Source organism: Hydra viridissima, unplaced genomic scaffold, assembly GCF_058129835.1.
Source record: "Hydra viridissima isolate aposymbiotic clone 2 unplaced genomic scaffold, HvirCarnegie_v1 scaffold_14, whole genome shotgun sequence".
NCBI lineage: Eukaryota > Metazoa > Cnidaria > Hydrozoa > Anthoathecata > Hydridae > Hydra > Hydra viridissima.
The window spans coordinates 1,075,353-1,101,928 of record NW_028324313.1 but is presented as its reverse complement, the minus strand read 5'-3'; the positions used below and the strand labels follow the sequence as shown (position 1 = coordinate 1,101,928).

Here is a 26,576-nt window from a genome sequence, read left to right as displayed (position 1 = left end):
CACCCTCTCAGATAAGTACTCCATCAACATTTCCAGAGATCTTATTCATACGGTACTCCGTATCGTCTTAATGGACAGCATTTCACCATGGTTATTCACCACTTATATGTCTCGTGAACTGTACCTTATTTCGAAGGCGTCAAGAAAACATAGATTAAATGTTGTTGACAAATGTACTTGCTAAGATTTGCTAAAGCAGAATCAAAATGGTTTCGCAACCTGGTGTTTGTAGATTTTTTTGCCTATTATTGAAATGTAAACACAAACCCAACCTCGAGCCCAGTGTTTATGTCGGTAGCGTTTGAGAAATAAGAGTTTGAAGCTACTTTAATGTCCAATTTTTTATTCTTACGTCATAACATATACTATATCTAGAGCATTACATCATTTTATTTTTTCGGTGATAAAACAATATGGAATAAACATAAACTAAGTTAACATAATGGAGACAAAAAGAATGTTAATATAACTTTATAGAATTAGATAAAATTATAAAATATTCAATAACAATTTAAAGTTACATAATTCGCAGAGGATCATAAAAATATTTAACGTATTTTTGTAAAAATATTTAACACTTTTTATACATTAAAATTTGTACAAACTTAATGATTCTTCATATATATATGACATTTTATTCTTAAACATTTAATATAAATATATTGATATATATTTATTATAATTGATATATATTTAATATAAACATTTAATATAAATATATGGGTATGTCGTGTAAGGGGTAATTGCGGGTGCCGTCTGTTTCTGGATTGCCTGAGTTTTCTTAAAAAAATACTTTCACCAAATGTTTAAAAAATAATTAAAACTCCTCTCATAAGAAAATTTACCCAAAATTACCTCATAATTGATAAATGGTTGAGGCATTAAAAAGACCAGAATCTATTGTTAATTTCAATAATTCCCAAACCCACCGCTCATAGAGTGGTTGCTTTTCCCTGATGAAAATCGAGGACTGACAGTGCGCAACTCTGCAGTTTCTGATTTACTTCGTGGGTGCTGTTTAGCTAAATCCTGAAATATAAAATTTAATTAAAACCTAAATTTCAACATGATTTATAAAGTTTTATATTTACATAGTAAATTCAACATAACTATGTAGTTTTATACTTAAACTGAATATAATTAAGCTATCATTTAGTAATTTTAATTGGAAATAAATACACACAAGTTTTGCATTACCTTTCTCGATATCAGACCTCTGTAAAGACGACCATCGACACCTTCAATGTCAATCTCGTTACTAAAGAATTTTATAAAAAAAATTCAAAAAAGGAATCCACATAAAAAAATAAACAAGAAGAAACCAAATAAAAAAAAGAATCCAAATAAAAATTAATAACTTTTAACAAATCATCAAAAAGTAGAACTTGGAAATTCGTTAAAACTGGCTGGAGATGGTTCCAGTTAGGACAGTTTTATGTAGAAAAATTTTGTTTTTCGATTTGAACATGCGCTGTTTTTAGAAACTGTTAAATTATGAAATGGTGGTTCCTCCATTTCAAAAATACTTCAATCTATGTAATCCTGACTAGAGAAAGACCTTTGAAGTTTGGCTACATACGAAAAGTTTCTATAGTAACAAGAAAAATTTCTGTAGCAATAAGAAAAACTGTTATTGTAAATGGAAAATAAAAAATATAAAAATATTAGCAGGAATAAATACTTACTCAATAAATGGTTGATTAGAGTCTTTTGACACTGACGGAAGACTCATACCAGTGCTTTTCAAAAAAAAGAAATCGTAAAAATAAAATGGTTTTATGCATAATTTTTCTAAATTCGAATAAAGAGTATTAAGGTGGCACTTGAATAACGCTAATCAAATTCAACAAGGGTGATGTTCATACAGTTTCATGTTAGTTTCTAAACCATTTTTTAAATAATTTAAAAAAAGGGGACTGGAGCCTAACACAAAACCGTGTAAACCTATTTTAAAGAAATTTACTCACTTTATTCGAACATTTATCTTCTGCGGTGGACTGGTGGTATATTCTCCCCCACATGATCGATTTTTCTTTGGATTATCGCCACGTAAACTGAACAAAGTAATAACACATGACAATAGCAAAAAAATTTCATTTGCCAAGAACGTTTAACATAATTTTGTGTGTTATAGAGTTGTTGAATTCATAAATGATTTTACCTTTGTTGAATTGGCTCTAGTTATCATTTTATCCTTTGGCATAGTATTTTGTCAACCTTTACTCCTGTACTTTTTTGAATAGTTATTTAATAAAAGCAAGATTGATAAAAACTTCCAGTAATTTTCTTTTTTATAATTGTTCTTCTTTTTTTTTTGAGAGCTAATGAATTTTTTTTTAAAAAGGGTGCTTAAATGTATTTTGCTACATTTGTGGTGAACATGCTCAGCAAAAAATAGATTAACTTTTACTGCCCTTTTTTTTACAAGCAAAACAATCTCACATCTTCTTGGTATGATAATTGGGTACCAAGCTCCTAAGCTTCTCCATAAAGTATGTTCAATGTTGCTTAAATGGAAAAATGGAGCAATCAAATATTTAAGGTTGGTGTACCTATGGTCTGGATGGAGGAGAGCAAATACCATAATAGTTGTTATTTTTGTGCAATGCAGGTTTCAATTGCTACAAAAAGCACATATGGGTATATAACCTAATTTGGAATCAGCATGACAAACTTTACCACAAAGGGAATTTCCTGAATCAGTCTTAAATAGAATATGTGAACTTTATGGATCTGATGTTAAAACAGATGTCATGAAAGACTTTTAGAATAAAACAGAGGGAAGTGTAAGTAAAGGGAGTACTTCAACAACTCTCTTAAGGAGGTCAACAATCTAATAAAAGACCAGAGCCTCTTAAAATAACCATCTAAACTTAGAAGCATCAAGACTAAATCATCCAGACTAGAAGAAAAGCACTTATATCTAAATGTCAGTGCGTGTGTGTATATATATATATACACACACACACACACACACACACACACACACACACACACACACACACACACACACACACACACACACACACACACACACACACACACACACACACACACACACACACACACACACACACACATATATATATATATATATATACACACACATCTAAATGTCAGTGTGTGTGTCTATATATATATATATATATATATATATATATATATATATATATATATATATATATATATATATATATATATATATATATATATATATATATATATATATTTATTTAGAAATCATAATTTCTTATTTCTCACAAAATTTAAAATTTTCTTTCCTGAAATAAAAATGTTAATTTATAATATTTTAAGCAAATTAAAAAAAAATCAACTTACACTTTTTGAAGTAATCTTAATTGATCAAGTTCATAGGCATTAAAAGGTCGACCACGAATAGTTTGTAAGTGACTTAAAAAAAAAAGGTAAAGCTTCTTTTTACAAGTGCATGACAAGAATTCACATACACTCACACAAATTTTTAAACAAAAATTACCTGTTAGATTGAAGAACAAGAGGTCGGTCACATGATAAGCAGTTGAACTTCATTTGTCTATAAGAAGATTCTTTTTCTTAGCAACAAAAAAATACTCAATGGTTCTACATTAAAGTGTTATCAATAAAAATAATATAAACAAATTTGAAAAAAATTAAATAATGTAAAAAAAAAAGATTTATATTTAATTATATTAAAATGATGCATTATCAATGATTTCAATGTCAAATCATCAAATGTTATCAACCAAAATCATAATTTTTTTTAAATTAAAAAATTGCATTAAAAAACATAAAAAGATACTTTCGAACAGCAGCTGCTTCTTTTTCCTGTGGCAGGAAACCATTTCCATAATGAGGATGGTTGCATGTTGTACTTGCTGAATTATTTTTAGTATGAATTTTATCCTTAAAAGGCTTTCCTGCGTCCTTGAGCATGCTACTTGTATCTTTATTAGAACCTTCTAACAAAGAGATTCCTTTCTGAAACTTGCCAGATTTAGATAGTTTTGCTTCTTGTTGGAATTCCTCTTGTTGCATTGTCAAGGAATTATATCGGTCTTCTAAATGATTAACATATATTCAGCAAAAATTCTTATCTCTGATCTTTTGAGCAGATAAAAGTTTCTTTTATAACTGTTTACCTAAATAATCTTGAAGTGGCTGAAGTTCCCAGCGGTCAAGTTTATTGTCGAGGCTGTGGAAAATTGCAGCTATATTTGTTTTATAAATGTTTTTCTGAAATAAAAAAATATTTTTAACAAAATTAAAGTTATTCACATCTGTTGAACTGTTTTCAAAAATGGTTTATCTTCAGTATTTTGAAAAGTTGTAACTTCTACACCTACTTTTTGCATAAAAAAAATCTGCACAAGCTTTGAGTCTAAACAGAATTTAAATTAGGACCATCAGGGTAATAAAGTATTTAAAACCCAACATATTAGAAAATTAATTGTTAATAATTTGAAAGCAAAGAAGAACATTAAAGTAATCATTAGCAATTAGTCTTATTTTACTTTGGACAGCGATGATTAAGTCAAGATTACTGTTATCATGAACCAATATCTACAAGCAATCAAGTGTGGTACATTATGATGAATCAATATCTACAAGCAATCAAGTGTGGTATATTGCACGACAAAAATTCCCAGAAAAAGTTCTAATGCATCAGTGAAAATGGAATGTCTAAACCAAAGTTTTTTAAGTCAGGTTTAGGAATTAAGGAAGACACTTATTCAAAGCAATATTTTTATGAAGTTAAACAATTTATTCAAAAATATCATAAGGGAGACAAAGTTCTGTTTTGACTTGATTGCCTCTGATTACATTAATTAACTGTTTATTTGGAAAAGTTGAGAAAAATAGAAATACTATTTGTTCCCAAAGATGAAAATCCTCTAAATGTTTCACAGACGCAGCCCATTAAAGATTTATGGACAAACAAAAAAAAAGAAATGTTTATGCAAACAATTTTGAAGTGAAAAAATATTGCACATTTTGTTAGACAAATAAAAAGTGTACTGAATAACATAAATCCATTTTTACATCAGGTTCCTATTAATGTCTAGGAAATGTCAAAACAGGGTCCGTACCATTTGTACTGTATGTTTAATTGTACTATACTTATTTATTAAATATTATGTAATAAACTAAATATGCTTTAAATTTCATTTTAAAAATGATAAATAGTTACTTTATTATTTAAATTTAATTTTTTGCAGACTTTTTTTATGCATACCTTAAACTTACATGATTTTTGAACTTCTCAACCAACTTTTTCAAAAAATTGTCCAATTTGGAAATCCTTTTCTCAAATAAATCTTTATTAACATAAGAACTTTGAGGTTCTTTATCTACATCTGCCAGCTCCTTGTATAAACCAGGTTCTTTTTCAGTGTCATCACTTTCTTTATCAAGTTCACTAAATTCATCAAAATCACCAAACTCTTTATCCAAATTGACAATATCTTTATCAATATTATCATTTAAAGATGCATTATTAAAAGAAGATTCTTTATTTAGGAAACCAGATTCTTTATCTATAGGATTGACTGGAGATAGTGAGCTGATTGAAAAAGATTTATTTAAAAGTTCATTTTCGTTTTCACATGTAAGCATATTTTGATTGAATATTCCACTTTGTGTATTTAATTGAGGCAGTTTTTTAGCCATAAAACCATCAATAACTGAAACTGGTTGAACTAATTTTTGAATTGAGTTCTAAAATAAATATAGCACATTCAATTGGAGTTAGCATAAAACACAAGATTTTGTAAAATTTATATGAAACTATTTTTTAAAATAACATCGTTATTATTATTATCATATTTTTATTATTGTTATTACTATTTATCATTAGTATTATTATAATTATTATTATCATTATTATTATTATTATTATTATTATTATTATTATTATTATTATTATTATTATTATTATTATTATTATTATTATTATTATTATTATTATTATTATTATTATTATTATTATTATTATTATTATTATTATTATCATTATTATTATTATTATTATCATTATTATTATTATTATTATTATTATTATTATTATTATTATTATTATTATTATTATTATTATTATTATTATTATTATTATTATTATTATTATTATTATTATTATTATTATTATTATTATTATTATTATTATTATTATTATTATTATTATTATTATTATTATTATTATTATTATTATTATTATTATTATTATCATTATTATTATTATTATTATTATTATTATTATTATTATTATTATTATTATTATTATTATTATCATTATTATTATTATTATTATCATTATTATTATTATTATTATTATTATTATTATTATTATTATTATTATTATTATTATTATTATTATTATTATTATTATTATTATTATTATTATTATTATTATTATTATTATTATTATTATTATTATTATTATTATTATTATTATTATTATTATTATTATTATTATTATTATTATTATTATTATTATTATTATTATTATTATTATTATTATTATCATTATTATTATTTTATTTTACTATTATTATTACTATTATTATTATTATTATTATTTTATTTTAGTATTATTATTACTATTATTAGTTTTTATTTACAAAACAATTTTCAGTTAAAAAAACTATGGTTATAAAAATATCAAAACTATAACTTAAAAAGATGCGTTAAGTTATTTGTTTAAAACATTTTATTTATTTTAACAAAAAATACAAATTTATTTTGTAGAGAATTAAAAAAAAACCAATTGCTATAAAATTTTTCCCTGAAATCAGAATTATGCAAATAATACCTTTCTAGCAAACTGTTGAAGACAGGAATCATCTTTATCCATCTTTTTCTGCTCAAGGCCCTCAACAAATGTAAACAGATTCTAAACAGAAAATTTTTTACATGCATAAATATTAAAAGTAAATCTAAAAATAGATATATATTGATAAATATGATAGAATAAGTATAACAAATATGATAAATATATATATACTGATAAATATTAAGTAAATCTGTAGAATATGTAGTTATATAAAATGTCTAATTATATAAAATATGTAATTATAAAAAATATTTGATAATACAAAATATGTAGTTATATAAAATATGTAATTATATAAAATATGTAATTATATAAAATATGTAATTATATAAAACATGTAATTATAAATAATATCTAATATAAAATATCTAATTATATAACACAAACCTGTAAATTATTTAAACGTGTAAAATAGATTAAATCTGAGTGCGTAAAATACACAAAAGAAAAATTTAGAAAAAACAGTAAGAAAAAGTAAGTAAAAGAAAGTAAGAAAAAAAAATAAATAAAAATAAAAAATAAAAGAAGTCAATAATGAAACTAATGCATAATATCTATTTTTAAAACAAAAAAAAACCCCTTAAAATCAATAATAAGAACACGTCAAATTCATTTTTCTAAAGTAATTTCCACAAGTGCAAGAAAAACAATTTACATCAATTTGTTTGTCTTTTTGATTCCTATCATGATTAAGGTGTTCAAGAGTAGTCAAAAGGTCTGATACTTGTTTTTCAAGAGCAACCAACAACTCTCGAAGTGCAGGAATTTTTTCTTCGTCAACCTGGTAAAATAAAACAAATGATCTTTTAAATAAAAAAACTGAACATACTAGACAATTTAGTTCAAAGATAGAAAAGTCAAAACTATTCTAACTAATTCTAAAGCATGAGAAATTTTTATTTTGGCATATCTTTTCTAAAACCAAACAAAGCTTAAAAAATTTAAAATGACCTACATTTTCCCTCCAGTTCTGGATACTATTAACTTCTTGACGCAAATCTTTTACCAGAGACAACAAATGTTGTAGATCTTCTGCACGCAAAAGAGTTATTATCCAAATGTTGTTATCAAATCTTACAGAAGCATATTTAAGTTACCCAAATGATTATTAAATATATGTTATGTATAATTAGGCTCAAATGAAAATGATCTTTGTGTTTAAATGAAAATGATTTAAATGACAAAAACAACAGTTACTTCAATAAGTAAAACACAATTAAATTTACCTTGAGTTACGTATTTGTCTAAAACATTTTTGTTTACTTTTTCTAACAGCTCCTCCTAAATATGGACAAATTACATTTTGGTGTTCTTTTGAAACTAAATAAAGTAAATTAATTATACTTTCTGTTTACATACCCTTGTTGATTGCAAAGCATCCATTAAAGATGACTGTCTCTCTACAACCATTCCTAAATCCTGGAGTCTTTGCAAACAAGATTCCGTAGGGAACTTTTTTTTATGACAACTTTTTGGGATATCTGCACACCCTTGGTAAATCCCATTTTCAAAGTTACTTTCACAACTAACAGCAGGTCGACTAGAATTTGCACTACAACCTTGACGGCTGCAAGGTCTGCTTGAGTAGCAGGTAGTTAATGCATCTTCAAGTTGAGGCCATTTAACATACAAATCCATGTGTAATAAATCGTCCTTAGAAGGAACTGTTTCCATTTGAGCTCTAAGGATTTTCTAGATTGAAATATGTTATAGTTTAGTGCTTACATATATATATATATATATATATATATATATATATATATATATATATATATATATATATATATATATATATATATATATATATATATATATATATATATATATATTTATGCTCTGCTTTTACTCTCTTACTTACAGTAAGTAATAATAATAATAATAATAATAATAATAATAATAATAATAATAATAATAATAATAATAATAATAATAATAATAATAATAATAATAATAATAATAATAATAATAATAATAACAATAGTAGTAATAATAATAATAATAATAATAATAATAATAATAATAATAATAATAATAGTAATAATAATAATAATAATAATAGTAATAATAATAATAATAATAATAATAATAATAATAATAATAATAATAATAATAATAATAATAATAATAATAATAATAATGATAATAATAATAATAATAATAATAATAATAATAATAATAATAATAATAATAATAATAATAATAATAATAATAATAATAATAATGATAATAATAATAATAATAATAATAATAATAATAATAATAATAATAATAATAATAATAATAATAATAATAATAATAATAATAATAATAATAGTATTAATAATAATAATAAGTTAAGTAAGTAATGTTTACAGTAAATAAGAGAGTTGTTTCTCTGTTTGTTCTATCTTACAGGTTTTATCAAATATATCTTAAAGATTTTTGTAATTTTTATCAAATAAAAATAATATTTTTATCAAGTAATAACTTACCACCCAATTCGAAAGCATTTCTACATCCCCTATTAAACATATTGAACAAAATAATTAACAACCAAACATTATGTCAATTAATTTTTAATGAATAGCAAGCAAATACAATCTATACTTTTTCATACCCCAATTTTTATTATCTCCAACTATAAACTCCACACCTAATATATAAAGTTTATGTGCATCTGTTTTAACTGCAAACAGTTGCACACAACTACTTATAACTTGTTATGCTAATATTATTTTAAGTTCTACTAAACATTTAGACAATTAGAAAATCACAACTACTTCACAGTTCTATATTCATGCCTTTTTAACAAATACTTTTTTTTCCCAGATATAAAATGAAGAAATATCTACAATTTTTTTGACCAATTAAAAATTTCTTGTTTTAATAAATTCAAAGCTACAAATTTGCAAAAAAATTTCAATTGCATTTTATGAAAAATTATTTTTTTATTTTTAGTAAAATTCATGAAACTCCAACATGGATTGGTTTTTATTTCAAGTTACAGCATATAAATGCACAAAAAAAAAGCAAATGAAAAAATCTAAAAAAAGACAAAACGAAAGATAAAAATACTTAAAACAGTAAAAGTAAGTAAAAGCCAAGTAAAATCTCAAACTAAAATCTTGTTAAAAGGTAATCATTCATAATCTGCAATAAAGGTCTATAAATGTGAAAAGGAAAAAAATGCCTATAAAGATAAAATAATACCTAGTACTTATAAAGTTTCTGTTTTTACAATTTCTAACTGTGATATCTAACTTATAATTAATTTAACTAACTAACAACTGGTTTATAAAGAAGCTGTCAAATCAGTCTCATTTACAGCTAATTTGTCTTACTTTATACTAATTTATCAGCAGTTTATAAAAAGATAAAAGTAAAAAAATAACTAAAAAAACTTTCATAAATTTTTGCTTTAAATACCTTTGCTGACAAACTTATCCAGTTCATTGAATGGAACTTTAGTTGATATATCTTCCTAGGAATAAACAACTTTGTGTTTTAAACTACTATCATAGCTCTAATGAAAATTTATGAAAACAAACAAAACAAGAATATATTAAATGCTTAAATTATACTTTTACCTTTATTTCTTCAACAACTACCTTTACTTTCTCTTGAGCATTATCAAAAACATGAACAGGTACATATCCTTCAAGATCACTACACTTTGCATAGTCATTCAACTTTGTGCACAATTCATTCTATTAAATAAAATTTCATAATAAAATACTTTAATTTTTCTGCCTATTAATTTACATTTTAAAAAAAGTATTTTAAGCAAGTTGGGGATAAGTGCAATAAAAACAAACCAAAAAAAGTATAACATTTCACAAATTTTCTTTATTTCTTTCAAATTGACAAAAAGAGTTTTGTTTTTTAACTTAAATTTCTCTAATTTTTTGTAAAACCATTTTAAAGTTATATTTTTATCATTATCATTAATACAATATTAACATTATATTATTATCAATACAACAACATTTTTTCACCAATAAAATTTCACAACTATAAGCCTATAAAAATCCTCAAAGCAAATTTAAGCTTTCTCAATTTTATTATAAACTTCACTTTATTTGTGGGGTGTTATTAAATTAAGATTATTTTGAGTGATTTGAAAAATATATTTTGTATATTAGTTATTGCTTTATAAATCTAAAACCTTTCTAGACCTGTCAGGAGCAAACAACTTGATGATTAAGAGAGAAAAAAATTAAAAAACTCACTTCATTGTGAAGAATTTCCTGCAATTTTTCTTCTGCTTTTAAGACTAGAAAAAGATTAAAAAATTGAAAAAAAGATTAAAAAAAAAAAAAAATCCACAAAGTTGAACAATAATTTGAAGTTTGGAAAAATTTTCTAGAGGGAAATCATAGAACATAATAATAAATAAATATTTTTTTTTACTGTATATATCTGATGAATTAATAATATCAATATTTGTAATTTGTATGTTAAATGCATTCTAGAGCGTAAAAAAAAAAAAAACAGTTAAAAAAGTAATTTAATTAAAACATCAAATATAAACTTAAGAAATTCTGACACCTCCAGAATCTATTCGGTCATCAATTCTTGATGTATGATCTGATAAAGCTTTTATTTGATTATATAAATCATCAATCTGAAAGCAAAAAATTTTTAAAAGTTATTAGTTAAACAAAAGATTTAAATCTTTTAAAAGTTAATAAACAAAGACTTTTTTTAAAAAAATCTTAAAACTAACCTGTCCATTAATTTTCCCTTGGTTTTCAGAAATCTGTTTTAACTCTGGAATAAGCTTGTCAACCAGCTCACTTAGCTATAGTAAGTAAAATAGTAACAAGTAAAATTGTAACAAAGAAGCAACAGAGAAATAACTAAAATTTCCTTGACCGCTAAAATGTATCCTTACAGTTTAAAAACAAAAAATGCTTAAAATGATGTCTAGGATATTTTTAGCATTTAGAACAAATGCTGAAGTAAAAAAAAAATTATATAAAAAAACAGATAGTTTACAATGTGCTTAATAAAAAACAAATATTAAAAAACTTTATATGCTTTGTGTGAAAAAAAGTTGTATGTATGTACCTTTCTTATTCCTTCTTCAGCACCATCCATTCTATGATTTAAACTAACAAAGTGCCATAAATCTGTAACTACTGTGTCAGGGTTTTTTTTTTCTCTTGCCCATTCTCTAAGTTCATCAACTGACGGAAATGCTTTCAAACCCTTTAATTGAGATTCTAAATATCTAAAACAAAAATAAACAAAAATAGTGCAAATTTTCTTTTTAAAAAGTTCAGGCAGAAAAAGTATTGCATTTTTCGACAGTAGTAAAACAAAAGCAAAAATCAACTTAATGTTTTTATGCAACATTAATTTTATCTTAACATTTTTTTTTTTTCAAACTTTGATTATTGAAAGATTTTTGACATGTAGACATAAAATTAAAGAACAGAGACTTGAGTTTAGTTTTTAATAAAAAAAAAATATTAAAGTAAACTTTTTAAAGATATATTTAAAAGTTCAATTAAAGCGCACTTAATAAATGTTACTAAAAATTTTTTATTTACATAACTATAAAAATGTTTTTAAAAATAAAAGTTATGCTTTAAACAATAATGAAATTAACATGGTACAAGAAACAAATGCTGAAACTTAAAAAATGCCAATTAAAACTTAAGGTAAGTGCTATCCTAAATAGAAAAATAACCACTGTTTTTTAGTATTTATAAGTTTAAAGTCCATTTTAAGCTAATCTATATATATATATATATATATATATATATATATATATATATATATATATATATATATATATATATATATATATATATATATATATATATATATATATATATATATATATATATATATATATATATATATATTCATATGTTTTCTTCAAGATATAAATAGTATTACTCACCTTATTCTATCCTCTACATCTGCAGAAACCAATGAGGGTTGAGTGTTCTTGTAATCAGATAGGTTTGTAGATGAATTTCCTAATGGATTGCGAAAATAGTCTGTTACAATTACAGAAACTTTTGACTTTCCTCTATTGTAGCCCCCTCTTGGAGTTCTTGGTCGATTATTATTTGCATCAAACTTATTCTTAATAAAATCAAATGATTCACTAAAGTCAGGATCTTCCTCTTCAACTAGCAAAGATTGGTTAGAGATATTCAGCTTTTGAAAAACTTCTCTAAGCAAACCATGAAGAATTGACATATTAAGAGGTCCAATTTCTGGTCCTCCTAATGCAATATCTAGTAAACTTCCAAACCCAATCTCCATTTTCATCATCTTTTCTCAGAAAAACTATTTCAATGATAAAAGGGACAGTACACTTAAATCAACTCTTTAACTGCTGATATTGCAGTAACTCAAACTTTTTTTTTGTTTTTGAAATTATAAACATAAAATTTAAAATTAATTTTCATAGCAATCCTGCTGAAAAATGCAAGATTGCTATGAGAAATCAACAAAACTTCAAACCCCCATTAATTGCTACACAAATAAAGTTAACTTAGTTACTTGAAAAAAAGTTGGCATGAACCAATAAATTTAATAAAAAAAAACTAAAAAAATATGCGTATAAACTTGTTGTAAAGTGTTTTGCTGTTTATAGTAGCAAAGTTATCAACTTCTCGCAAATTATAATAAATTTTTATTGACAACCTAGAGAAACACATGGAATGGAAGCTCCGTGGCCATATTAGAATGGTTGAACTTACCAGTAAATTATGAAATAACATCCACAATTTCAAAATTAAAGACATATGACCAGTTAACAACAAATCTTAGCAACCCAAATATGCTTTTGTTTTCCGGTTGAAAAATGTGAAATATATTTTGATAAACATGTTTCGTCTGATAGGCTGGTTTCCTTCACAATATTTGGTATGAAATATGGAGATTTTCTCAGTAATCCACTTCAATGCATTATTCTATAATTGATAAGATTTTTTGTTGATCATGGGAAAAATCTTTTATTTGTAATGAAGAATTGATGTGTTAACACAAAAATACAACAAGAATGCTATTTATGTAATGCTAGGAAAATACAAAGTAATAATATATGATGTTTATCGATATCAAAAGAGCATTTTAATTCGTAAGAATTTTTTAGAGTAGAACAGAAACATAGCACCGTTGTCTAAAACCCGAAATCAAACGTTTTTTTTTTTTCTGTTTGTGTATTGATTTACAAATAAAAACAACTGGCCCTGGTTCACTTATTTGCTTTAGTGTGCCGCAATCACTTATTTTTCGGAATATAAGTGATCGATATATTCTCAGTAACCTCGATTCCTGAACTAAAGGTGTGCAAGCAGATCGCCACAAGCAGCGTTTTCTTGAAAAGAGCAAAAATTGTTTTTCCATATGCAATGCTTTCATACCTAACTGAAGATAAAAATCTCTTTTCGAAGAGGGGCATCGAAAACTCATGAATCAGTTAAAAAACAAAAACTTAGAAATCTCTGTACTTAGAAATCTCTACACTTTAAGCAATTGCGCAATCTTATTAGATAGAAGTGAAGCTGAAATTTTCCATTGCTCCGCCCACTTAAATCAATTTGTAGAGAGTTCAACCTTTTGCGAAATGCACTTACGCTAGTTAGCAAATACTTCAAATCGCTGTCACACCAAAATCATTTCACAGTGTCTGCATTTTTTTTTTTTTTTTTTTTTTTTTTTTTTCCTTGGTTTAATTATTAAGGTTTAAAACTTTAAAGATTTGTCAGTTGTTTTTTTTTGTAGAAAAAAAGAAAAAAAAAATTTATAAAACTTCGTACAACTAACAATTTTTTGTAATCAAAATGAGGTTATTGTCGAAAATAAAACAACATGACTCGCATTTGACAAGTTAAAAGGCGAATAGAAAAGAATAAGTGTCATAACTACAACGCTTTTAATGACATTATGCGTTAAACTAATTTGAGGATTAAAGCCTGGTTCACATTAGGAGCATTAGAAGCGAAGAACAACGATTTCGGAAAGCAAATTCAAAGGTTCTTGAAATCTTTTTGCTGCATTTAAAATAAATAAAAAAGTGTTTGAAAACTTCGGTTTAGATGCCTAATAAGGTTAGTATCATCCAGTGTGATAATGGTGGTTTCAGCCCTCCCGCTCCCCCCTTCTTTTGCAGAGTGTAAAGACGCTTCTGGTCTACCAAATTTTTTGTTTATTCCTGACCTTCCAGTAAGAAACTTTTGGATGACGTCATCTGTTTGTATTTATTTATTTACTGTCAAACTTATCTTGTTTTATATATTGCTATATTCAGATTTTAGTTCCATAGTAACACCACTACGTATTACTACACGTACTTTTTTTTTTTACAAATCTTAACTACAAATATGTGGTAAAGTTAGGAAACGTTGGAAGTTACAAAAGGAATGCAATTAGTTATAATTTAGTTATCTTTATATGCATTTTTACACAGAACACAAATTGCTATTGAGATAGGAGAAAGTTGCAAATACTTTTTGCGTGACCCTGTAGCAAGTTACAAAAACCTAAACGAAAGTTGTTTAATGATGAACAAGTGACGTTGTGCTCTTGAGATATTTCAAAATAAGTCGTTTGTGACGTATTAAAAAAAAAAATTGTGACGATGAAAATTGTGGCCATTTTGACAGGCTTAAGTTACTGTCATTTACCTTATGATTACTTCTTTTCAAGTGCAGCTCATCAAAGTTAATACTGAATTAAAGTATTCTTTCATTTAAATTTAATACAGAGGATCAATCTCTATGTTGAGTATGCTCCTATAGTTTTAAATTTAGAATAAATTCTTTACACTGTGAAATTTGTATGCGACACAGTTATGTCATTCAAAAAAGGACTAAACATGACTCTGGAAAATAAAAAACTCTCAATATACTGAAATTATTTTCCATGGAACTGTGCAAGGTCTTGGGTAGATGGGGAAAAGTTATTTTGTTTAGCAAATGCTTGCTAATACTTTGACTTAAGAGTTCGTCAAAACAGGAATCTTTTACTGACAAAAGAGCTAGACAAAAACAAAAATAAGTTTCTGTGTTTAAGTCTTTTGTAAACTAAACTATAGGTTTAAGTTGTAGAATCTGAGATGTTTCTACTTTATCAAGTTCATCCAGGTTTTTTTAAGCTCTCGTTTAATTCCCTTGATACACTCTCTGAAGAGCATTTTTAATTCTCGGCCATCAAACTCTGACAAAAATACAAATTAAGAGGTGATTTCTGAAGCGGGATTAGAGTAACTTAACTCTCCTCTAGGTAAAGAACTTTTGAAAGTATTATTTTTGTATAGTGGTGCATATGAGATTTTTATTTTTTTCCAAAATATTTTTTATGCCATAAATCTAGACTTCCAAAGTATGATCTTGAACTTAATAGATAGTTCTTGTTCCTAAATCTGTAATTCCAAAGCTCATATAGCTAAAAAAGGAACGGTGGGAACTAAAGCAAGATAAACTTTTTGAGAAAGATTTTCAAATTTTAATTTCCACCAAATTGTCCTTTGTGTTGAAGATGATATCCCTGCCAGGAAGCTTGGTATATTTAAGCCCACTGCCTTTCCAAATGATGAAACTTAAAACTTCAAAAAAACTCTTTAAGCCAAACAGGATGAAAAAAAAAAAATAATTTTATGTTTCCTTAATCCATTAGTTATAACCACACAAACATTGAAGAGACTGCCAAGCTAAGAAAGAAAAAGTTTCACAAATCAACTGACCATGCATAGCTTAATTAATGTGAAGAAGCTTTAAAAGCAAAGAAATTGTTAGCAACAACCATTGATCACTATACAGTTATATTTAATGTTATAGATCTGGTAGATGACATTGATGATGGTTAAGAAGATATGGAATTATTTAGAAATGATGACTCAACATAAGAAAAACGAGAAAATTATCAAGTCAACTTGATATTAGTATTTATACTGTTACCTCAATCAGCTATAGTGTCATCAAGTCTGATATTCCCAAAGGTCTTCTGGGCGAACTTCTGAAGATAGAGCACCTCAAGGAAGAAAAAAAAATACTTCCAGATAGCCAGGTGTTTTGTGCCAAAAAGCATGCTGAAGTATTTGACAGACACTTTTGAGAAATGAAACCATCAAGGAAATCATATGCACGTGACAGAAAAGTCTAAATCTTACTCACTGTACATAGCAAAACTACCTAAAAGGAAACAGTTGAATTAAAGGTTAAAGAGCAGAGCTGTTAGATCTTAGAGTTGAGATACCTCTTCAAACTAATTGGTATAGCAACCATAAAGGATATATCTTGCTAGTTATATGGTTTGCTTAACTATGTGACAAAAGAATGTTTCAATCGAAGACTTTTTGTCTGATTTATTTTAAAAAGTTGCCATTCTGTCATATTGTGGCAGATCTTTACGGAACAACCTCTTCAAACAAAGGCTAGTGCGGAATAGTTGGCAAACTCTTTTTCAAACTTAGAGAGAAAAAACGAGCTCGGTTAAACTCCACGTCGGAAACTTGTAGATATCAGCAGTTTATGATTTAAAACTTTTTTTTATTGAAAGAAACTTGGCTTTTTTTGAAAAGTTGTTTTTTCCTAATCTACGAATATCTAAACGAACATTATCATTTTTATTTTCATTTATTACTTTTCTCCGTTTTAGGCATCAACAAAATTTGGTGAAGGTTTTTGTACGCTACTTCCACTCGCCTTTCAATAATACTAATTCTATCATTGGTTTCGCGAACAAAGATTGTATAAATTTGTTCTAGATTTTCTAAGCGTTCTTCTAAGTGAACCGTATTTAGCCGATTTTGCTCAAAGCTGGTGAGCAACAAGCAATTTTCATGTTTTAAACTCGCCATCTGTTCTCGAGTTTTTTTTTCAAACAAAAAAGCTTTGGAATCCCTCTCCACTTTTTCTTCTGTTAGGGTTTTACAAATACTTTGGTAAATATCCAGCCGATAGTTGCAAAGTGCAAAATCAAAACCCTTTCGGCGCATTACTCTTAATGATCTGTTCAAATCGCATTTGTTTTGTTCTCTCTTAATTCGTTTATTTTGCTCGTATTCGTTTCCGTTATCGTGGTTTAAATTTTCGTTTTGATTGAAATCATTTTCTTTTCTGAAACTTTCTGAACAGATTTTGTGCGTATTTTTAGCTTTCAAAAGTTGAATTTGAAATTGATTGTTTTCTGCGATTAACTGTTCAACAAACATTATCAAATTGTTTTCGAAACTTTCAAAGGAGCAGTTACTTTTAATGAAGCTCCCAGAGCCCAACAGCTCATATTTCACCATTGGATGGACTGTATGAAAAATATTTAAATATAAAACGTGCTAAAGTAATTTAATCAAGCATTTCCTGGAAAAACATTTTTTTTTCGATAAGAAATATTTATGATTAACAAATAGTGGTAAACAAACACTAAATAGTGGTAAATAAACACTAAAACCCCATATATTTTTAATGTTCGACCACTTTTCATGGATAAACTGAGCGCGAGAACTTAGAATAACTGACAACCCAACAAAAATCGTCGTTATTCTCAGTTCCAATAACATAAAAACTACTATTTTAATAAAATGTATTAAAGAAATACTTTTAGTCTCATGTAGATGTGTATCTTCATAGTTTTTCTGCAAAAAACACAGTTTTTGAACGAAAGACGATGTAAACTGATTGCAATTGAATGTCGAGCTTCGGTTGGTGTTCTTGTTTAACACAATTTTTGCATCAGAATCAATCATGTGAACTCCAGACTCATCTTTTAGCAACTCATCAGGTGATCGTAAAACTGAGCTAACAGGTGAAATAGTATTGAAGCTAGAGCGAATGATTTGCAGCACTTTCTCTGAGCGTCTCTTTTGATAAAAATCATTATACTTTATATCGGTCACGTGAGATTTCATTTTCCAACTTTTTCTTTTTTAAAACTAAACTTGCCCTAAACACTTAAGTTGTTATATAGACTTGCCCTAAACACTTAAGTTGTCAATAAAGAAGATGAATGGTGGAGTGTAAAACTGCTTAATAGTAACGTATCGAATTTGATTTGACGTCATTTAAAATAAAATCTAGTAAAAGAAATATTTGGTTTGGATATACAATAAAGACCTGGCATATCTGACTATTAGCAAAACACTAGTTTTTGAAAGTAAAAATCAGCTATCAAACAAAATCAAGTATCTTAAACAAACAAGAAGAATTATGGGTTTGAAACATTAATCTCCAAAGAATGAATCAAAGGTCTTTGCAAATAGTGCTTCACCAACAAAACACAATCACCTAAATATTATAAAGAAATGTCCAAAAGTAATAAATCACATACTAAGATTGATGGCTTAACACAATAGCTTAACACAGCAAGCATATTTTGATTTCTTTGATATGAAACATTTTATTGAAATAAGAAAAATAAGTTGGCATATCCCGGTTTGGAATCAGCGGGGGTGGGGGTGGGAGTGGCTTTCGCCAAACGGTGAAGAATCTCTCAGAACAGAGTTTACTACGCTCCAAGACTAAAGTCTGGGTCCGAAGTTGAAGATATGCAGTGCTGGTAGTGCAACACATGGAATTGAATATGATAGAAATACTCAATAACACAGCAACTTTCCGAAGATTTTAATAATTTGGTGCAAAACCTCAGTCTCTCTAAGCAAGCATCTCAATTTTGTAACATCGAGACCAAAATAAAAGAACCGGAAGCTTAAGTAAAAGAGTTTAGGACAAGAAAGGCGGTTTATTTTTTTTTATTTATTAAATTGGAAGTGAAATTCTCGCACTTGAACTTTGCTTTTTAAGTTCAAGCTGCAGTTTTCTGAAAACTGCAGCTTTATAGAAACTCAGCCTTATAAACAGCTTAGCTAGAAAATTACAGTACTATAGACAACTCAGTCATGAGTTTAAAATACATTTTAGAGCATAATGGTAACTGACATACATGAGATTGCAATAGCTTTATTATCGTCAGTGCCAATTGTGTATATACGTTATAGTAAGCTTTTTATTCGATTAGCAAAATGGATACAAAAATACCCTTGCTTCATTTGGAATGCTTTACTTCCGAACCAAATAATCTCTACTGATCAGTTTATTTGCATGCCAATATTACAGTTTTTAGAAATTGATGTCTTTTGCGGAACCAAAGATCATGTCGCTAATTGTTACTTTTTTCATTGGTCACACATTTAAACTTAAAAACAAATCAGATACCCTTATCTTCCATCTGCAATGTTTCATGACATTCATATGGAGGAACTCATGGCCCCAATACCCCTGGATTTATGGACGCTATATTCGGACGCTAAGGACAAAACTGGGAGTGACATCAATGACAATACCACTTGTAATCTACCTGATGTTGATTTGTACAACATTCTTGATCAGTTTTACCTCACTTTAATTAGGGGTTCACCTTAATCATGCTGAACTAAACTATTTAGCAAGAGATCTATCCAAATCAAAGGGGTTTCGTTAATTTTCCATGTTGATTTTAAATGTTGCATTGCTTCAGAATGGCAATTCTTATCATTTTTATATCTATTAGATATGCAGTTCACGACAGAAAAGTAAAAAAAAAAAAGAAACTTTGTTAAGCAAGACTTATTACCTTCCGTATAATAGGAATAAGCGGAGATTTACAAGGTTCAGTTATTTTCTGAGTGAATCTGTGAGTAAAGTATTTATATTACATTATGTCATAAACTTTTATTTTGTTTTGCCCTTGAGTTGAAAGTTTGTTTACCTAAAATGTTTTACCCAAAACAAAGAAAATAGCTGTTATTCCACAAAGTGTTTGCTTTTGTAACTGGGACAGCGACATTTTGAAACTTGTGTGATTTTGAGAAGGTTCTCAATTCATATTGAATACTGAGCATTCTTTTAGAATATTCTTGAACAGCTAGATTTGTCCTAAAGGTCCGAGAATCTTCCAGAAAAATTTAGAACTTTCATAAAGCCTCTAGAACTTTCAAGAAAATTCCAGAACCTTCTAGAATGCTCTCGAACTGTGTAATAGTAGTCATACAAGTATAAAGGCACAAGTGACTCGAAAAAATATTTCAATTAGTGTTTTTGTTAAATAAAGCAATTAACTCTTTTATTCGTTATTAATAACGAATTATATTTGAAGTATTCATCATGGGCCTTCAAAGCAGTTTTCCTTGTTTCCTTTGCCAATGGGACAGTAAGGAGTACTATCACCTTCATGGCTTCCTGGGCACACTATCAAGTTCATGGCTTCCTGGGTAATCACAAGGAAGCCATGAACAATTGCAATAAAAATGTTCCAATTAAAATGTGAAGTTTGTTCAGATTTTTGTAAAGAATAACACCAAAATAGGATGCAGAATATCACTCAAAGTTCATATCGGTGACGCTCATTTTGATAAATTCAAGGAGAACACGAGAGCTTACTCAAGGAAGAAAGCCGAGCACTTTAATTAAGATATATCTGATATTGAATGTCGTTATCAAGGACAGTGCAACAAAAACATGATGAGGAAAGACATTAGGGCTTCTTTGCGAAAGTGGTTTACAGTACACTCGCAAATCTAGAAAATCTTCTCGAAGCTTTCTGAATGATTTTTTACTGTCTTTGTCTATTTTATATGCTATTGTTGTTTCATAGCAGACCAAATGAACGAAAAAATCCTGTCTTAATAAAAACGAATTTTCGTTGTGCTGTGATCATAGAATCAAAGTTTGTGCTCAATGTAATCGTTTTTCTGCAGCCTTTAGACGTAAACAGTTGAAATCATTTAAAATCAAAGTACAAAAATTGTGCTACATAGTGTTATGTAACAAAAGATTGACCACAACGCACCTGTTCAAAAGAAATTTCAACAAAAACTTGAGATTTCTTTGTGTTGAATGCTTGCTAACATAGAAACATCATCACTCCATATCTAGAGCCCCACATCTTAACTGGGGAGTTGAGAGGGGTTCACTGATTAAGGGGTACCAAAATATTTTCATTTTTTTAAAAGTCGAACTCCCCTGTAAATTCCCATCTGTGTGCATAAAATGTTTTTCTTTTGTAAATAAATCAATCAAGCTTTTTTTAGTGAATCTAAAATCAGACTCCTTTTCTCAACTTATCTTCTCGCTCTTGATAACTATTGACCACTGTTAACTGCTTTGCGTCATAAGTCCCATCACCCCAAATATTTGCTTTAAAGGGAATCACACTTTGATCCCTTAAAAAATGCCATTCCAACTGTCAGATGAATTTTTATTCTTTTTGCTTGAATACAGTTAAAGCAGTCAGATTTTTTAAAAATTAGCTCACCTGGCAGATGCCTATTAACTTCAATTATTCACGAATGGAATACAAGATTTAAAGGTGTAAAAATAGTTTTTTTCGTACTCCATACCTCGTTATATCATATATAATCTTAGAAATTGTTTAAATAAACCGATTTAAAAAATTCATTCCCATAAAAAATTTGCTGGAAAAGAAAATATGTTTTGTGTGAATAATTATCTTAACACAAAAACCGATTAAGATCCACGTTTAAGGTATAATTCCGCAATAATTTATCGAAGCGTCTTCTTTATTAGTAGCATTAAATTTCTTAACAAAATATAAGCATCTTAGGACAGTTTATTAGCCATACGTTAATGGTCTCAGCTCATTTGCGGGCATCGATCAAAAATTAAAAAATCTTATTTTTGTTTTCTCCGCTTACTTGGAGACAAAGTAGATGAAATTTCGTCAGCCATTCTCTTTAGATGTTCTCGTTTTTGCTCCAGTTTTAAGATAAGTGGCAAAACTGTGTTTTCTTTTTCGCTGAGATTTCTTACACTGGCCTGAACAGCTTGTTCAGCGTTAATCATATCAAATGTCAAAGCACGAAGTTCCTCCAGGCGCCGCCGCTCCTTTTGTAGATCTTTATACTCTTTTTTTTCCGTAGACGGCAGTTCACCAAAAGCGTATCTTAAATCTTCAATACGCTGGGGACAGCGGCGTTGTGGATCCATTAGACCGTCAGCAGCAAGTAGATCTCCGCTTAAAGTTAAAATAGCAGGACAGTTATGGCCTAGATGTGTTAGATGTTCACGATATCTCTGCGCGTGGTCAAGATCAGTCACAACTATAGTGCGAGAAAATACTGACCAGTATAAACTGGAACGCAGATAACTGTAGCGTTCTTTGAATTCCAGAAGATTTACAGCACAACTTATGGAGCTAGTGAAACCTGGAGGAGGGTCCGGCAGCTCAATAGGAAGGAAATTTTCAGGGTTGGTTGAGACATTTCCTCTGGAGAAACCTTTTATAAGATTCTCACTGTAAGCTGGGCAACCGAGATCATAAACCTTCCTCTGCTGTTCCCGTGTCTCGCAAAACGCAACCCTCATTTTACTTTGCACGTACCATGACAATATCCTAGCAAGATTTGGGTCAGAAACATAGGCTAGTTCACATACCAGACCTAAAAGTAAAAATGGGGCTTCAGTATTGTAATCTATATAACACTATTAAAATATTATTTTCCACATGCAAAAATTTTGAATTTCCTAAATGCTTGCAACAGACAGTTTCAATTTTAAGGAATTAACAGCCAACTTTAATCAATAGCAGAATGTCATGACTTTTCGTGCCCAGTACTCGTATTTTTTTTTCGTGTCCAGTGATTGGTTTAATCAGACATAATTTTTAACAAACTCCTTACCAGAGCACCTTTCTTTTTTTACACCTTCTGCATAAATAAACGTTCGTACAAGCATTCAAAAATTTGCCGCCATCAACACTTTATCGTGCAATGCACTCACTAGATTTTATTACGCAATGCACTCACTGGATTTTTGTATTCTCGAGAAACTTTTATAGGTCAAATGTTTAAAGCGAATGCACATTTTAAAAAAAAAACAAGTGTTTTTTAAAAAAACAAGCCGGGTTTAGTCGTAAAGAAAACATGCAAAATGTAAACAACAAAATAACTTTAGTAATTTGTTATTAAAAATATTAAAATTCATTTTAATTATTATATTTTTAGAATTTATTTCTTTGGGTTCAAAACTCATTTCAAATGTTGATGCGACTAAGTAATGATTATTTTCACGATTGTTACAAATATTTTCATTATTTATTGCTGTTTAAAACTCATACCTTTGATATACTGACGAACATTTGGGGGCGGATGTTGCGGATCCTTACGACATGGTCGAATATCATTGGTACGCATCTCGTAATCGTAACAAATGTTCCGAATTTTTAAAATTTGAATGTCAATATCTTGAATGGTTGGTTTAGGGGACTGGAAGTAATTTGCTGCCATTTTTAAAGTTGCATTTACCTAAGAGAAAACATTTACACTACAAATTACAATCGAAATTACAGTAAAAATTACAATAAAAATTATAATAAAAAAAATGAACAATTAACTCAAAATTATGTTATATATAGAGCAACAACTAAAAAGTCATTTGAAAACATACTGATTATGACAAAATAAATATTATTATATGAGCACTCTTACTTGATATATTAACATAATTTATACAATACTATTTTTATTTATATTTGCTATTCACGAAAGTTTAAACGATTGCAGAATTTTTATCAAGTATGTTTGGTTTTTGTTTAATAAAGAAAAACTGTAAAATGATATCGAATTAATTTTTTTTATTTATTAAAGAAAAAGTAATTAGCTTTAAAATGAATATGAACATGTTATAAAAATTTTAACATTTAGTTAGAAAAAAGCTATTACAAAAAATCTTATAGGAAAAATAAGAAGCACAAAAGTTTAAACGAATTGCAACATTCGAACAAAAAATGAAAAAAAAAGCGAAATTAATATTTGAAGTGTCCTCCTTTGTTTTTATAGCAAAGATAAACTCGTTTATGCATTGATTCAACTAATTTCATGCACATCACGCGAGGTACCTTCGGCCAGTACTCATTCAAAAGTTGCTTTAAATGCTGAGTTGATTGAATTTCATGGTATGTCAGTTGATTGTCGATCCAAGACCAAATATTTTCGATTGGGTTGAGATCTGGTGATCTAGGGCACCAGGGCATCACATTGAACTTTTTTTTCAAAAAATATTCTTTGATTGAGTGTGCTGTATGAGCTGAAGCCCCGTCTTGTTGAAAGATGAATTGCTTGCTTCTGCCATACAAGTGTCTGATCAGAGTTACCACTATTAAAACTGAGGCTGAAAATAAGGATTTTAAGGAGAATTAAGGATATATTTTCCCAATTTTTAAGGATATTTGGTCGCGAACGCCAATTTTTTCAAGAAAAAAATAAGGAGAATTAAGGAGAAAATGATTACTTTAAAAACAGAATCTTTCTTTTTTCAATAAACATTAAATACAAATAGATTAACTATTATAAATATAATATACTATACACAAATATATATATAACATTATATAAGTTCATTTTTCTTTTTAACAAGGTTTTTTTTTTTAAACATAAAGCATTTCAAGAAACTCTTGTTTTTCAAAAGCAGCTCTTTTTAATGCATTAGATTTCGAAATGTCAGCTAAATACAAAGAGAATCATTAAATAATGACATTTCATTTAGTATTATATGAACTAAAAATTTATTCATATTCAGGGCACAAACCTAAAGCTATCCTTTTTTCAGCACGGAATCCAATTTCATCAGACGACTTCTTTAAATTCTCAATCATACATAATGACTGTCGAATTTCTGTATTGACTATTTCAATATCCTCAATTACTTTTTGTTTTGCTTCCATTTTCTCTGCTTTTTCTGCAGACAGGGCTTTTGTATATATATATATATATATATATATATATATATATATATATATATATATATATATATATATATATATATATATATATATATATATATATATATATATATATATATATATATATATATATATATATATAGGTGTAGGATTTCAAATCATCAAAGAAGTAACTATTTGCTTCTCTATTGATAAGTATAATCCATACACTTTAATAAAATTTCCTTGAAGATAATGTAAGAAAATAAGGAGAAATTAAGGACAGCAGTTAAATTTGAACTTTTTTTAAGGTTATTTAAGGACTTTTAAGGAGTTTTTTTTTTATTAAGGATATTTAAGGTTTATAAGGAGGAGTGGGAACCCTGCTGATTGATGGAACTAAACACGTTTCCAATGTGTTCTTGTAGGTATATTGATTAATTCGGCCTTTATACAGCTCACAGAAGCCTATACCTTTGTGAGAAAAACATCCCCAGATGCCAACCGAACCTCCACCGCCTTGTCGACGATGTTGCAAAAACCTGTCTGAATATTTCTCAGTTGCAAATCTTTTGACATAGATTCTTCACTTGCGGTTTACAACTTGAAAGTTAGCTTCATCACTCCAAATAACTTTTGCCCACTGTTCTACAGACCAGTCCAGCTTTTCTTTGGACCACACTCGTCGTTTATGTTTATCCGTGATTGAAAGAATAGGTTTTTTAGCAGCTATGTACGTTCCAATACCTTTGTCTGACAATGTTCGTCTCACGAGCTCTCTGCTAACTTTTGGATTATTTTTTGACTCATTGAAGATTTGTGCTAGCTTTTTGTAGCTGAGTCTGGGGTTTTCTCTGCTCATTCTGAATATACCATTTTTGTCACGGTTGCTGAGTTTGGATGGTCTCCCAGTACGCGGCATGTCAGAGACGTCCTTGGTAAGTTCCCAGGTTTTGATGGTTTTTCTAACGCAATATTCAGAAATATTAAGTATTTTGCCTATTTGAACGTTTGTGTGATTTTTTGTCCGCCCCATACCAATAACTTGCCATTTGATGTCACTAGAAACTGATTTTTGACCCATTTGCACGCAATT

At 27.8% G+C, this 26,576-nt stretch overlaps 3 protein-coding genes across 5 annotated transcripts in view; all 3 read right to left on the bottom strand.

Annotated features, from left to right (window-relative positions):
• Positions 1–745: 745 nt before the first annotated feature.
• On the bottom strand, positions 746–13,596 carry LOC145193522 (uncharacterized). The gene is made up of 23 exons (XM_090071733.1): positions 13,528–13,596; positions 12,717–13,111; positions 11,876–12,038; positions 11,532–11,606; positions 11,354–11,429; positions 11,035–11,078; positions 10,393–10,512; positions 10,232–10,286; positions 9,298–9,326; positions 8,186–8,518; positions 8,053–8,107; positions 7,782–7,858; positions 7,482–7,607; positions 6,806–6,886; positions 5,245–5,715; positions 4,140–4,233; positions 3,800–4,058; positions 3,497–3,553; positions 3,340–3,411; positions 1,968–2,054; positions 1,686–1,739; positions 1,198–1,258; positions 746–1,029 (listed from the first exon to the last, which is right to left on the bottom strand). Exons 2-23 carry the CDS (start codon positions 13,094–13,096, stop codon positions 910–912), a joined length of 2,889 nt encoding a protein of 962 aa, XP_089927859.1. The 5' UTR covers positions 13,097–13,111; positions 13,528–13,596; the 3' UTR covers positions 746–909.
• A 1,433-nt stretch (positions 13,597–15,029) lies between these two features.
• On the bottom strand, positions 15,030–18,795 carry LOC149878702 (uncharacterized). Its single transcript, XM_090071734.1, has 2 exons — positions 18,368–18,795; positions 15,030–18,073 (listed from the first exon to the last, which is right to left on the bottom strand). Exons 1-2 carry the CDS (start codon positions 18,675–18,677, stop codon positions 17,403–17,405), a joined length of 981 nt encoding a protein of 326 aa, XP_089927860.1. The 5' UTR covers positions 18,678–18,795; the 3' UTR covers positions 15,030–17,402.
• A 3,309-nt stretch (positions 18,796–22,104) lies between these two features.
• LOC149878701 (structural maintenance of chromosomes flexible hinge domain-containing protein 1-like) overlaps positions 22,105–26,576 on the bottom strand; it is a 42,539-nt gene continuing 38,067 nt past the window's right edge. For all 3 annotated transcript variants that reach the window (XM_090072253.1, XM_090072252.1, XM_090072254.1), the window contains exons 33-34: positions 23,879–24,065; positions 22,105–23,201 (exon numbers count right to left, since the gene is read on the bottom strand). In XM_090072253.1, the coding sequence (XP_089928379.1) occupies positions 22,435–23,201; positions 23,879–24,065 (954 nt within the window). In that variant the 3' untranslated portion in view covers positions 22,105–22,434. The remainder of the gene's footprint in view (positions 23,202–23,878; positions 24,066–26,576) is intronic.

Excerpts from the sequence above, each read along its gene's own strand:
- LOC145193522 (XM_090071733.1), bottom strand. The coding sequence starts at position 13,096 with ATGATGAAAATGGAGATTGGGTTTGGAAGTTTACTAGATATTGCATTA. Across the intron at positions 10,513-11,034 it reads AGGAAATTCTTCACAATGAA|AATGAATTGTGCACAAAGTT; the intron begins GTGAGTTTTTTA and ends TTTATTTAATAG. Across the intron at positions 1,740-1,967 it reads AAGATAAATGTTCGAATAAA|CACTGGTATGAGTCTTCCGT; the intron begins GTGAGTAAATTT and ends TTTTTTGAAAAG.
- LOC149878702 (XM_090071734.1), bottom strand. The coding sequence starts at position 18,677 with ATGAAATCTCACGTGACCGATATAAAGTATAATGATTTTTATCAAAAG. Across the intron at positions 18,074-18,367 it reads ACATCTACATGAGACTAAAA|TCCATCCAATGGTGAAATAT; the intron begins GTATTTCTTTAA and ends TTTTTCATACAG.